This window comes from Etheostoma cragini, chromosome 19, assembly GCF_013103735.1.
Source record: "Etheostoma cragini isolate CJK2018 chromosome 19, CSU_Ecrag_1.0, whole genome shotgun sequence".
Taxonomy (NCBI): Eukaryota; Metazoa; Chordata; class Actinopteri; order Perciformes; family Percidae; genus Etheostoma; species Etheostoma cragini.
The window spans coordinates 11756920-11772015 of NC_048425.1; the positions used below are offsets into that span (position 1 = coordinate 11756920).

General features: G+C 39.5%; 1 protein-coding gene across 1 annotated transcript in view; it reads left to right on the forward strand.

The window, feature by feature from the left end:
• The window catches only part of dnah2 (dynein, axonemal, heavy chain 2), a 65367-nt gene that overhangs the window by 14774 nt on the left and 35497 nt on the right, over positions 1 to 15096 (forward strand). Inside the window, 19 exon segments of the mRNA XM_034857377.1 lie at positions 287 to 448; positions 835 to 938; positions 2046 to 2202; positions 3389 to 3471; positions 4519 to 4699; positions 5427 to 5565; positions 5892 to 6109; positions 6491 to 6580; positions 6706 to 6831; positions 7162 to 7272; positions 8504 to 8692; positions 9386 to 9489; positions 9793 to 9982; positions 10300 to 10480; positions 10625 to 10752; positions 11819 to 11971; positions 12491 to 12616; positions 13841 to 14059; positions 15050 to 15096. Coding sequence (XP_034713268.1) covers positions 287 to 448; positions 835 to 938; positions 2046 to 2202; positions 3389 to 3471; positions 4519 to 4699; positions 5427 to 5565; positions 5892 to 6109; positions 6491 to 6580; positions 6706 to 6831; positions 7162 to 7272; positions 8504 to 8692; positions 9386 to 9489; positions 9793 to 9982; positions 10300 to 10480; positions 10625 to 10752; positions 11819 to 11971; positions 12491 to 12616; positions 13841 to 14059; positions 15050 to 15096 — 2708 coding nt within the window.

Consider the following 15096-nt stretch of genomic DNA (forward strand, 5'->3'; position numbering starts at 1 on the left):
AATCTAGATAGGGTTACTGTGGGAATTGTGGTTGTGATAAACAGGCTCAACGTGTAAATGAATCAAGCAGTTTTTAAGCATTTTTTGGGGCAGTTTGTCAAGTATTGATAATACATGGTATTAGCGAATTGACAGGACATCACAGAGAGCGGTTGACATGCAACATGTGAATTCAAACCCAGGAATATAGGAATAGTTTTTGTTGCAATTGCTAGCCTTTGTAACAGTGATGGAAGGCAAATTTTATAATTGAGCTTTTGATTGTGTATCTGCATGTGTTGTACAGGACTTAGACAACCTGCAGCAGGTCTGGGAGATTACACAAGAGTGGAATACCAATTGGAACATCTGGAAAGTTGGTCAGTTTGCTGTGCTGCGGACAGAAAGCATGGAGAGCACAGCACAGGATATGTTTAAAAAACTCCACAAACTCCAGAGAGAATTAAAGGTCAGTTCTTCTGCTACACATAGTTGATTAAATAACTGCAGATTTTGGCATCTGTCTACAGTGTGACAGTCACAGTTAAGATATAAAACAGTAACCTTTGTCAGTTTAGGTTTTATTTCTTGTTTCACACATGTAAATAACATAAATGCCAAAACAATAAATGTAATCAATACTGCACAGTGTAGGAGCTTTACTTTGTCCATTGTCTCAGTACATTATGCCTTTTCTTTATAATGGATACAAAGTTTGCAGTCTTTTAGGGGACATTATTAGGTCTGACAGCTAAATCCATGGCCTCACAAAATGCCCGGGACCTGCCAAAAAATATCCCTCAGCTGCTCTCATATTTACACAGTATTGGGGACCTGATCTTTGTCTGATTGCAGGATAAGGAGTGGGACATAGTAGATTTTTCCAAGAACAAGATTGACCAGTTCAAGAGGATCATCCCTCTTATTGCTGATCTGAGGAACCCAGCCATGAGAGACAGGTATTGACTGAAACCAAAGTATCTACATGTATTTCCTTGTCATATAACACTTGTAATTTTCTTTTATCTCGGAACTACTGTCTTGTAATTGTAACAATGTTTATGAGATGGCAGAATCATGAATAAAATGTCAGATGGTTAAAAAAGATGCTTTAAAGTGCACAACTAAAAGACTAATATCAGGCCGGGATAAAGGATATGCATGCTTAGTTTGTTGTACAGGGGAGTGTTATACAAATGTTGCTAAAAGGATGGACACTAGGCATGTTGCTATGTCTTAGAATAAGCTTATTGCTGTGCTTGGTACAGTCTGCTCTCCATAGAGTTTGTTTTGCTAACTTATATGCAACGTCTTCCTCTCAGACTTGTTTCCCCTCATCAATGTCAATAGCTCCATTCCCTGAGGAGACAGACCTTTTTTGCATTCTGTCCTCCATCTGGGAAAGGTGATACCCCTGTCATGCCCAGGATATGTGCACACTATACTTTGTTTGAGGACATAAATTAAGAGTTGTTTATTCCGGGATGCTGTCAAACCTGTACAAATTCCAATCATGAGGGACTTTATTAGAATGAAAAAGAAATGTATTACATGATACACAATGAGGTGAATTGTGAAGAGTCTTTAACAGTTATACCCAAATTGTGACGTAGTACTGTATATTTAGGGTGGAAGTGATTAATTCAGGAATCATGCCCCCCCCCAAGGTCTTGCTACTGGTTGTGGTGGAGGTACTGGGCACTGTATGAGATTGAGACTAAAGGTGAATGAGGTTAAGGACAGATCGGTTGGTCCGTACTGAAATGACAACTGACACCTCGACAGATTGGGCAAAATCTGGTTGGTTATTTAGAGTGAATGCCCATAGTCAGCTGATAGAGTAGAATCCAGAAAGCGGGAGACAGAGAGATTGTGTGTGAATTAGAACACCAAGACAAAATCACTAAACTTTTCTAAGTTTTATGTTATAATGTAGTTAGGCATGTGTTTTTGTAATGTGTTATCACCTCTGTTTATGACTAATGGTCAAAAAATATAGGGGTTTTATATGTTGTACAAATTGTAAATCTCTTCCAACCATACTTTCAATGCTACCTTTCTTTCAGGCACTGGAAGCAGATCTGTGAAGAGCTGCAGTGCTCTTTTGACCCAATGAGTGCTGAGTTCACCCTGGAGACGATCATATCTCTGGGTCTTGACATGTACACTGACAAAATCAGTGAGCTTTCAGGAGCCGCCAGCAAGGAACTCTCCATAGAACAGGTCTAGTCTTGTCCTTTAGTCTATACTGATGCTCAGTTGACAGTTTTGCAGCGTCTCTTACCTCCATTCATTCTAACTAGGGTCTCGCCCAGGAAATTGGAAAGCAAAGTTGAAAGTTTAACTGACCAGCTGTTCTTGGGTAGTGTCTGCTTCTTAACCTTTGTTGACATCAATCTTACCCCTAGTCCCTCTTTTTTTTGCTTACCATGCCCCTCAGTACTCATAGTAATATGAGTGCAGTTTGAGGGCTGGATATATGCACATAGTAGCAAAGTACAAATTTGCCCTGTTTTTTTCTTTCAATTTGCACCCCATCTGCATGTAATTAGCAGATGATTTACTAAAACAGCAGGTCATTGTGCAATCACAAACTGGCACTGCATTCTGCAGATTCTGTGAGTAAAGAAGAACCTGAAAGGTGCAGCCATGTGATGGGTTTAATTTGAGACAACCTAGCTCAGAAAAGTAATCAACCTGTCAGATTCCTATTTTGGAAACAGAAATACTTCATATGGTTTTAGAAAAAATGTTTGCTTTCTAGTGAGGTTTATCTGTGCCTATTGGGAAATTAATTTTAATGTTACTGATAAAACTGTCCTTATACTGTACTTAACAGTAATCTTTGTAAACAGAGTACACTTCCGTATACTGTATATAATAGTGTACGGACTCCCCCAAACACGGACAACGATGTTACTTATAAACAATGTCTGGTAGCCTGCCTATAAGGGGCATTGCGCTCTGTCTGCCTGTTGTCTTTAGCTTGTTGTGCTTTGCATGTGCGGGATTCTGAAACCCAAAAAGTCCAAAGTATTGCAACTTTGCACATTTTTGTGGGTCTGAGGTGTACGTCACATTTTAGCTGTCTGATCTCATCCAGTGTACAGTGTGAGAGGGGGAGTGGTCAGCGGCTAGAATGTCGAAAGCCAATGTGCGTCTTTTACCGACATATATATTTAACGGTATCTTTTGCATTTCTAATCCAAAACTCGTGCTCCTAGCAAGACACCTGTCGAGTTTGAAATCCATTGGACTAACGGTTCCATAGATATGCGCATAACACACACACACACACACACACACACACTGACAGACAGACGTTCCTGTAATTTATAGATATATAATGAAAATGTATCATTAGGCATGTGGAAAAGTCCCCTCATACTCTTTGTGTTTGATATTTAAGGGTCTTGAGGACATTACTAAGACATGGGAGGAAACGTTCCTGGACATAGAACCTTACAAAGCTGAAGGCCACTATCGGTTAAGGTGAGGAAGCAAGCCTTAAATGCAGAGATGGGTGGAGGGTTCTAGAAGTTAAAACTGTAACCCAGGCTAAAACTCACTCCGTCATGGTCATGGATTTGTGTCTTTCTTATGTTTCATTTACATGTATCAGTAGATCCCACAGCTTAGTAAAACTCATGCTGCCATTGGGCAATCTAACTATGTTTTTATATAATGTATTGTAATGCCTCTGTAGCCTGGCAGTATAGTAGAGAGCATAAGTGATGCTGATGCGACAATGATCTGTTTGCTGACAGCCTTGTTGGTGAATTCAGAAAAAGGGAGTGAGTGTGTTTGTTTATCATCAGAAATGAGTCAGCAAGGCAGAGTTACGCAAGTGAAAGCCTGTCTGGTGATAGCAGAATTGCCCAGACCATCTGCTGCATATCAAAATGAATAGAGTCAGACTTCAGGCCTTGGCTAATTAGCAGCCCATGCAAACTGATTTGAGAGTGGGGGGAAAGCTACAGTGAGCGACTGGCCCACAGTAAACACAAATATAAGAGGCAGGGAGAGGGAAATACACGATGATTCTGATTTTAGATTGTAATGCAATAGGAGAGGAAAGTAAGGACAAGTGAAAGTTACAGTAAATGAAACCTGTATATATAGAGTACATTCTTCTTCAAATTGTCATTTCACAAGCTCAAGTTATTGGTGCGTTGGAACGTTTTTCTTTGATTACTTATTTTACTTCATCATGTAAAAACAATTAATGATCATACATATTAACAATATTAGAATATACCTTTCAAGGTTTTGCAGCCAAATATGTAACAATAATACAGCTTTAAAAACTGCCACCAAGGTGAATTAAAGCTTTTTTGGCACACAAAAAACGGAACAAATGTATTGAAGAATTTATGCAATGCATTGGATTACATCAGTCTGTAAAGGTTTGCCTAATTACTGATAATTTAAGTGTATAATTCACAGATTTCTTTTTTTTCTGCTACGAAAATGTATCACCAATGGAATCCATTTCATGCAATCATCAGCAGTTCAAATCTCCCTCCCTGTCTCTCCCAGGGGCACAGAGGAGCTTTTCCAGGTCCTGGATGACAACATGGTTATTCTGTCCACAATGAAGGCTTCTCGGTTTGTCAAAGCCTTTGAGCGGGAAGTGGACTGCTGGGAACGGCGCCTGTCACAGGTGCTGGAAGTCATTGAGATGATCCTCACTGTACAACGTCAGTGGATTTATCTGGAGGTAAAGGAAACACACTCACATACTGTACTATGATGTAGGATTCATTAGGATTCCACTATACATAGGTAGTCATTGCTTTATGATTGAAATTTGATTATTGTCTGTTAGTATTCATAATTCGATGGAGTACACATTATCTTTTGTTAGAGTTTGCGTTTACTACAGTAGACCTGATAATTTATTTTTGGATTCTGGAACAGTATACGGTGAGTTCTATTGGTGCACATTTGGCACACAGTGTGGGTACCACTGTTGGATACAGTACATTGTTGCATTTTACTGTTACACCTTGAGCACTGGTTGGTTAGCAGAGCAGCAGCAGCTACAGTGTTCTGTCTGTGTTTACACTGGATGGGTTCAGGGAAGGAAGTACTAATTGTAGCTCATCTGTGCTTTGACATTGCTCAGAGCCCAACACAGAATTTTATGCATGTAAAATGGAGGAAAATAGAATAGTAAAAATGTAAAATGTTAAATACACTTTGTATACACTCATCTATAATGTAGTAAAGACGAGCCGTTACAGTGCCTGTGTAGACAGCTAGATTGATTGAAATAGGAGCGTGAATAGTCACATACATTAATTAAAACATAATTAAGTTTGAGTGTAGTCTTACTGAAGGATCTTTCTCACAGCTGGTGGTTTTGTTTTAATCACCACAATAACATTTTTCCACTACTGTACCCCAATTTTTCTTTATAATTTTTCTTTTTTTTTCTCCTCTAGAATATTTTCCAAGGAAAGGACATCAGAGAGCAACTTCCTCTTGAGTGCAAAGAGTTTGAAGAAGTTAGTTCTAGTTGGAAAATAATCATGGGCCGACTCCACAAGGATAACAATGCCTTGCAGGGAACACACCACCCCGGTATGACAACATACAAGTCTTGAGATGTTTTTTCTTCTTGCAGTTACTATTTGTACTTTGGTGGGTCTACAGCTGTACTTAAAATGTGGAGTGAAGAAAATAAAAAAACAAATAAAAAAAACATATGGTTAACAAATAATTTGGGAAGAATTTAGTTTAAATCTGTGGTTGTAATGCTGGCTCAAAGAGATGGCTTCATTAATAATAAAAACATATATATATATATATATATATATATACTCTGTGCATATATTATAATCACTTATTTATATATATGACATAAAACAATATTCAGAATTAAGTAAACTATCTCCTTTGTCTTTCAGGCTTGCCTGAGAAGCTGTCAGAGATGAGTGCCAAGCTTGAGGAGATCCAGAAGGCCCTGGACATGTACCTGGAGACCAAGAGGCAGATCTTTCCAAGATTTTACTTCCTGTCAAATGATGATGTGCTTGAGATCCTGGGACAGTCACAGAACCCAGACGCCATGCAACCTCACCTAAAGAAGTGTTTCGATAACATCAAGAGTCTACGTATTGAAAAGGCAGGCAACAAAAGAACTATCCAAAAATTAATCATAGGCTCACAGACACTCAGTGGCCTGTGCTGGCAAAACAAGATGATCTAGACAGCCACATTAGTAGACACATTGCAAAGATAAATTCTGTCTGAACTTGTCAGTGTCCTGATACATAAAACAAAAAGGTGTGCTCTCCATTGAAAGACCAGACCTGATTTATTGATATCAGCACATTATGTGCTGTAGAAACATCCGTGTGCTAAGTGACTGGTATTTCTTAGTTTATCTGAAATGTTAGATGGTTGTGTTTATTTGCAGAAGCACATTAAGATTTATATCAATTAATATACTGAATCAGACCGGTACATAGAGAGAGCTGCCACTGTGTATGTATGTCTTCTATAGGCTGGAAAACCAGAAGCCACTGGGATGCTCTCTGCTGATGGGGAGTTTATTCCATTTAGCCAGACAGTGCAACTGGACAGACCTGTGGAGGTACAGCAGTGATGATTATGATTGTGATCATGGGGATGTTATGTGGATAAATGTGTGGTCATGAAAGCAAAATAAAGAAAGTTATGGTGGAGAATGTTAGCACTTTTTGTTTTGTGTGTATGTAGGTTTGGCTGTGTGATCTTGAGAAGGCCATGCGAATTACACTAAAGGATTTTCTGAGCAGCTGCCTTTTAGCTCTGAAGAAGATGACAGGACAGAAAGAAAAATGGGTCAAAGATTGGCCAGGACAGGTAAATTTGTCTTTCTCGATTCCCTCCTAAACTGCCCCTTGTTGTTTTGGATCTTCACCCATCTGGCATTCTAATTGACGGTCACTGATGCAGTGACATTTTCTTGACTTCTTTTAACTGTGGTCATGACATGCTGCAATTCAGCAATGCAAATTGATTTACAAATTTGAAAATCAGTTTGTCATAGTAATTATTTTTGCTTGATTACAAATCCCAATTCCTGCTGAACTCAAAATTACCCCTTCACAGTCCCATGGATTTTATTCAGTCCATGTCATTGGGTAAAAAAAAGAAAAGAAAATTAAAACAACTTTATTCTTCCTTTTTCAGATGCTCATCACTGCCAGTCAGATCCAGTGGACCTCTGATGTCACTAAATCTCTCATTACCAGCAAAGCGAGAGCTGACAAGTCCTCCCTTAAGTCCATGAAGAAGAAACAGGTTTCATTTATTTTTTGCCACTTAACTAAACTTTTCTGGAACCTGGGGCACCCTGGTACTTTAGCTCACCGTGTTGAGTGTGCGCACCATATACTACAGGTCCTTCCACACCAACAACGATGAGTATACCAATAACTACAATGATGTGAGCACACACGCCAAGAACGACAACGTTCTGCAAACTGTAGCATCAAGCAGGCACTGCTAGCACCAGCTGATGATAATAGCCTACAGAATAAACTAATATAGCAGACTTTGCAACGTAAGCTTACAGGAATGTCTATAAATCCTATGTATGCTTGAATTCAGGTTGGCTTACATTTGTGAACCAACAAACTCTACCAGTTGTCCCTGGGGTGCCAAGATTGCTCCCTTCTCCAGGAAACGGCGGCACAGAGCTACAGAGAGCCAGGCATATCTTTGCAGAGCACCAAATCAAAAAATCTGACATCTAGCACCCACCCACCCGGTCTTATCCTCGGCTCTGCTAATGTTTAGAAATACAAAAATACACCGAGCTATAAGATCAGAGTGGGAAGTCACACAACGCCACTAATCACATGTGGTAAACAAATCTCTCCGCAGGGTCATCTGCCGTGCTATGTTGACTGTCGGTGTAGTTATGGTTCATCAAATTGCTCTTCAAGTGATCCCAAAGATACGTTCACCAATGTCATTGTAGTACTGGTGTGGACTCCACCATCCACAGGAATTTCTTTTTCCAACTATATATTTCATAGTTGTTATCATTCTTGGTTTGGACGGCCTTTAAAGCTCAGTCCTTACTGTAGTGGCCTGTGTTTGAGTCTGACCCATGGCCCTTTGCTGCATGTCATCCCCCCCTACTCTCTCCACCCTTTCTTTTCTAGCTGGCCTATCAATTAAATGCAAAATAAGCCCCAAAAAACTTTTTGGGAACTTTATTAAATGTCATATTGAGTGAACTACCTGAGATAATTTCTTAACTCACCAGTATGTTTCCATACAGTAAGCTAAACGCTCTATACCAAGTATGATGACTCTAAGCATGTAAAATGTGTCTTTTGTCATCTGATAAAGTTAGTTTGATGCATTTTCAATATTTTGCACAGTCTATGACCAAAATATTCTTGTTATGTCAAAATCAGTGTATCAGCCTTTTGAGTAGAATGGATAGCCAACATGATCATCTTAAGAATTAAAAAGCTTCCAATAAAACTCTTGAGCCTTTGCTTTCACTCTCTTTGTTTAGGTCGCCATGCTTCAATGCTATTCAGAGCTCATCCGTGGCAACCTGTCCAAAGTCCTGCGTCTGAAAATTGTTGCGCTGGTCACAGTGGAGGTTCATGCTCGGGATGTCATTGATAAGCTGGCCAAGACAGGCTGCAATGATGTCAATGCATTCGAGTGGCTCTGCCAGCTGCGACTATACTGGGAGAAGGTATGCTCTGAGACATGCAAGTCCTGTAAGAACAACAGACAGATCATTAGAAGCTTGGTCCAAACTGTTTTTTTTTAGGAGGATTCAATAAGAAAGGGCTGCTATCAATCCGGGAGTGGGTTTATGTGATGGCTACGGTGGCAGGCGGTTGAAAGATTGGATGTCTATACTACAAAATAGGGACAGTACCTGAGGTTTCTAGAGGGCTCATATGAAGCTTTGTGCTGGAGAGAGAGACATGTACGATGGGCTTATAGTGTTGTCATTTATACATATGTTTATTTAGTTCATGGTTTATTGTCTATTTTGTTGTTATTTTGTTGTAATATGTAGTGAATATATTGTATATTGTAGTTACTGTGCCATCTCTTCTTGATTTTTATTTTGGGTGGGTGATTACAAAAAAACAGACAGAATACAATATGAAAAGAGAGACAGCATGAAAAAACAAGAGCATTTTACAAACATTTTTATTGTCTGATTTTAGTAAATTTTGCGTATGGTTTATTTAATGAGCGTGGTGTGATCCCTGCAGAGGGAATACACCTTATCACATCTTACTCTCTCCACTCAGTTTGATGACCTGTCTAATGGCAACAAGATACAGTTTTGCTGAAATGAATTGGAAGTAAACACAAAAAACATCCACTAAACTTGTACATTTCCTGGTTGGTTTTTTTTTTCTCCCAATAGGATCTGAATGATTGTATAATCCGACAGACCAACACACGTTTCAAGTATGGCTACGAGTACCTGGGCAACTCTGGACGGCTCGTAATCACTCCACTTACTGACAGGTAGCAATCAAGTATTCTTGATATATTAGTCATTTAGTGCACCAACCAAAAAATGCATGAACAGATGAAGCAATCCATCGCATGTCAGTTAATTTATTTTTGTGAAGATTAATAATTGATGTACAGGATGTATTACTTCACATTGGAGAACATCTCACATACTTATTTTTAAGGCACAGCTTGAAATGCCAATTGTTTTAATACCATAATTATTTTCACTATAGTTGCTTTTTATAAATATTTTTTTCTACATCAATTCTCTATAGAGTAAATGTCTGTCAGTAAATGTTTGACTCTGTCCAGGTGTTACATGACCCTGACCACAGCACTCCATCTCCATCGGGGGGGCTCTCCTAAAGGCCCAGCGGGTACTGGAAAGACAGAGACAACAAAAGACTTAGGCAAAGCTCTGGGAATGTACGTCATCGTAGTGAACTGCTCTGAAGGACTAGACTACAAATCCATGGGACGCATGTACTCTGGCCTGGCACAGGTAAGATAAAAGCTAGAAGATAAAAAAATATTTTTAACTAGTTATCTATTTTCATGCTAGAAAAACTGGGTAGCCTAATCAATGATAAAACATGCCCATGATAAAAATTAAAGTAACTAATAACAAATGTCAACTAAATGTACGGTCAACAGGTCTGTGTGTTTAAAGACTTCGCAAAATACTTTATTATTTAGTTGGTACAAAACATTTGAATTAGGCAAAACATTTGGTCTAAAATAGCATGTTTTTTTTATTAGGAGTGTGTTTTCTTTTTACTGCGTGATTTGTATGTATTTTATTTTGTTTATTCTGAACAGACAGGAGCATGGGGGTGCTTCGATGAGTTTAACCGAATCAACATCGAGGTGTTGTCAGTAGTGGCCCAGCAGATCCTCTTAATCCTGTCCGCCCTCGCAGCTGGACAATCCAAGTTCCATTTTGACGGACAGCACATACGCCTTGTCTGGTCATGTGGCATCTTTATCACCATGAATCCCGGTAGGTCAACACAAATGTGCAAATGCATACACTGCGTTTAATGTTGATTATTTGGCACAAGTAATTTCAGATATTTTTAGGGGATGTTTTGAAAAATATTCTGTCATAAAAACCTGACATAAACACCTCTATGTATTTTCTAAGGTTACGCTGGTCGTACTGAGCTTCCAGACAACCTCAAGTCCATGTTTAGACCTATCTCCATGGTGGTGCCAGACTCTACTCTCATCGCTGAGATCATACTGTTTGGAGAGGGCTTCAACAACTGCAAGGTACTACCACCCAAGGACATGGTCTACTGGTAGTTTGCAGCTGACAAAACTTAAAAAAAGAACAGATGAAAGAAGAAAACAGTAAGGTTTGTCGTAGGCTCAAATGTACTCCTCAACGGACGCGCACATGGACAGCTGCGGACACCACGGATGCATAGTAGTTCTGTTTATGCTATACACTTGGAGCAAGCATTCCACACATGAACAATAGATCACTACACTACTACTTGTAATGGAGTGGCTGTGTAGGCTTGACAAGAAATTGGGCTTTAATTTTAGGTTTAAAGACTTTAGTACATTCTTAGTTAAAGACAGTACACATTTTCTGCTACAGCTACAGAAATATTATCTATTAGGATTGACGGTTTTTGTTTTGATCTATAACTAAATAAATAAACATATAACTCACACCAATTGGAGTCGGTTGATGTGGGTTGAGCTGATGTCAAAAAGAAGTGAGTTGCGGTAGTCCAGTCGGGAGGAGATGAAGTCATGAATGAGTCTTTCAGTAGCGGTGGGTTTGAGACAGGGTCTGATTTTGGCAATGTTGCACAGTTGAAAGAAGGAGGTTTTAATTACATAGCGGATGTGGGGCTCAAGGGACAGGGTTGAGTCAAAGCTCAGTGCCCTCAATGGTGAGAGATAGATTATTTATTTTGCATGCGGATTTGGAGCCAATGAGGAGGTTGAAGTGGTGAAGTATCTGACTAGTGGGGGGGGGGGTGTAGATGATGAAGAGAAGGGGGCCGAGTATGTAGCCTTTGGGAACGCCTTGAATGACGGTTGTAGCTGATGTGTGGTTGTGGAGAGATATGAAGTGGGATTGGTAGAAAAGGTAGGAACGGAGCCAACTGAGTGTGGTACCTTCAATATCGAGGTCTTTGAGTAGGATGTTTTGAAGGCTGTACTCAGGTTAAAGAGGATAAGGATGTTGAGGGAACTACTGCAAATTTGAATCTTATTTAAGGTGACATTTATCGTTCTCCCTCTGTCCTCCTTTTTTTGTTCCTTTTCTGTTTCTGTCTTTGTAACTTTATGTCTCTGCACCCTGTCTTTGTCATCATAGCTCCTGGCTAAGAAGGTCTTCACCCTGTACTCCCTGGCAGTGCAGCAGCTGTCTAAACAGGACCACTATGATTTTGGCCTGCGTGCGCTCACTTCCTTACTTCGCTATGCTGGAAAGAAGCGCCGTGTTTGCACCAACGTTCCTGATGAAGAAGTATGTCTCTCTTGCTTTCTCGATCATGTGAAAAACAAACCAATCTACAGTTATTCGGTTTGGCTTGCTTTAATAATTCCTCCTGCTATACAGGCCAATAAGAGATCCCTTCCTAATCCACTTCCAGTGTAAGTGATCAGGGACAAATCCACAGTCCTCATTCTGTACAAAAAATCCATTCACAGGTGTATATGAAGCTAAAGTAAGGCTTCAGCAGTCTGAGTCAGTCAGATGAAGTGGGTCTCCCTGAAGTTCCACCTCCACTGCACCGCAACAAGGAAACACTGTCTATGGAAACACAAAGAAGGAATTTCATACTAAACATACTCCATTTTGCATGTGATTAACAGGTGGTTGCTATGACTGCATGAGCTTCAATGTGAACCAAATTTGCTTTTTGGCAAATCATAGAAGAACCAGCCCATATTTACTGAATTAACTACTGTCCTTCCCTTTCAAATAAAATAAACATTTAAATAGGAAATAAACTTAAATCTGTCTTTGAATCTTTATCTTCAGGTCCTGCTAATGGCTATGAAGGACATGAACATTGCTAAGCTGGCCTCCACTGATGTGCCACTGTTCAATGGGATCACCCAGGACTTGTTCCCTGCTGTGGAAACACCCATTATAGACTATGGCAAGGTAAGTAATCAATCGAGATAATTCAATTTTCAATTCAATTATATTTATAGGATCAAATCACAACAAGAGTTATCTCAAGACACTTTACAGATAGAGTAGGTCTAGACCACACTCCAGAATCCACAAGGACCCAACAGTTCCAGTAGTTTCCTACAGAGCAAGCAACAGTGCGACAGTGGCGAGGAAAAACTACCTTTTAGGCAGAAACCTCGGTCAGACCCAGGCTCTTGGTAGGCGGTGTCTGACGACCGGTTGGGATTAGAATGGAGAGTTTGTTTGTAGTAGTTCTTTGTAGCATAGCAGGGCACTGTGGACGTTACAAGGCACAGCAGGACGTAGCTGGGCACCGCAGAGCGTTGCAGGATGTAACATGGCATCGCAGGACGTGTAGCGGGACCATGGACAGCTGCTACCCTGATTTTTGGCACCTCCCGGATAAGCATTCCATTCAAGAGACTTAATGTTTTGTTATGTTAGCTCTGTATTGTATATTTGACAGTGTCATAAAAAGTTTATTTTCAATCTGTTCATCAATTCAATTCTGCAGTTAATTTGCTGCAGAGGTTTTCCTGAGAGCAGTTAGCCCCGCTTAATGTTAATTACAGCATTGATAACAGCTGAACTGATTCAAATAACTGAAGCTCTTATGTTAAGCAGTTAGACAACATTTAATTCAACTGCTGTCTCTGCATCTGCTGTCTTATTTTGTCTCTCTGTCTTGCTATGTTGCTGTCTCTTTAACTTTGGTGGAGAAGACAAACAAATGAGGAATTTAACAAACAACACACACATTCAGGCTGAAAGCAGCTTTAATGTTGCATTTTCCATCTTTGACTGGTTTCTTGTATGTTAAAGCTTTGAAAAGCAGATTAAATTTTTTTTAGTCTTTTGAAAAAAAGAGATGGATGGGGTAGTTTCTTAGTCTTGTTTAGTCTTCCCTTTCCTGTGTATGTACAATATATTTTTGCATGTTCTTACCACAGCACTGGAGTATGTTAAAGAGCACGTGTTTATATGTGGATGAGTGTGACTTACTGCATATTTACCGTGTGTGCAGATATAGATAAACACCTAAAATGGACAAATTTAATTCAACTTTACCCTGGTACATTATGGTCGTTATATCTTAATTTTCTGTATCTTTACAATTTCACTCAGGGTATTATCATCATCATCATCATCATCATCATCTTCTGTCTATTTTCATCTGTCATTTTGTTGCAGTTGAAGGAGGCTATAGAGGCGGAGCTTCATCAGAGCAGTTTGCAGGTGACTCCTTTTACAATAACCAAAGTCATCCAACTTTATGAGACCAAAAACTCTCGACACTCATCTATGCTGGTGGGAAAGACAGGCAGCGCTAAGAGTGTTACCTGGAGGACTCTGCAGAATGCCCTCACTTCCCTTTACCAAAAGGGAGTGCCTGGCTTCCAGCTGGTCCAGGTAGGTTTAAATGAAAAATAATACACTATCAAAAGGAACCTCTTGGGTCACAAAAGGGATGCTAGTTTATCTCTTCTAGTGAAACAGCCATACACAAGTTTTCTTTTTACCCTTATTATTTTTCATCTCACTTATCTCTTGCTCCCTTTTTACTCTAGCTCTTTGCAAATCTATTTCTTGTGCCTCTCCTCATTCCAGCCTTATCTCTCCCTGATTCTCATTATCCATCTTTTGTTACTCTCGATTGCCTGTCTCACTTGAGGGACTGTACCTTGTTGCACCCATATGTTCATGCAAACACATAAACTCATCTGACAGTTACTGGTGTAACATGACTTAGTTACCTAGTTACTTAGTGGTTCCCAAACTGGGAAGTGCGGTTCCCAGGGGGAAACATCTGATTGTTGCGCACTCTCACTGTCTCTCAGGTTGTGGCATGTTTGTTGATATTGGGCAGCAAGATAGGCCATGTCTCCTTCTCTCAGGAGAATTTGAAATTATCTTTTCTCTGTCTTGTCTCTCCCCGGAGAAATAGCTGATCTTAATTCAATTCAAAGGGGCTTTATTGGCAGGCAAAAAAAGATGTTTACATGGCCAAAGCAATTTAAAAAATAACAGTTATAATAAAGGTTTAACTAATAAATACGCCCCGGAGGCCCTGCAGAAACGGTTTGGGAACCACTTCTCTTAGTAATGCATAATAAAGTAAAAATCCAGATTATAGTGTCAAAGAAAAGATAAATTCAAGGGCAACTGGACTTGGTTAATATTCTAAGGTTACAAAAATGTATTTATATGTTTGTGAATTTTTTACTTTAATAAGATGAAAAAATATTGCAAAAAGATGCACATGAAAAAAAGATCCATGAAGCTATATTTTTAATATGTATCATCATTTTAAGCTTTGTAGCTAACAAACAGTCTCCAGTGAGTATGATCGGCCATTGTTATTGACTTTTTGTTTATCTCGGTGGTCCCTGTGGCACATAGGATTATCCTCTGAACCCCAAGGCAATGAGTCTGGGAGAACTATATGG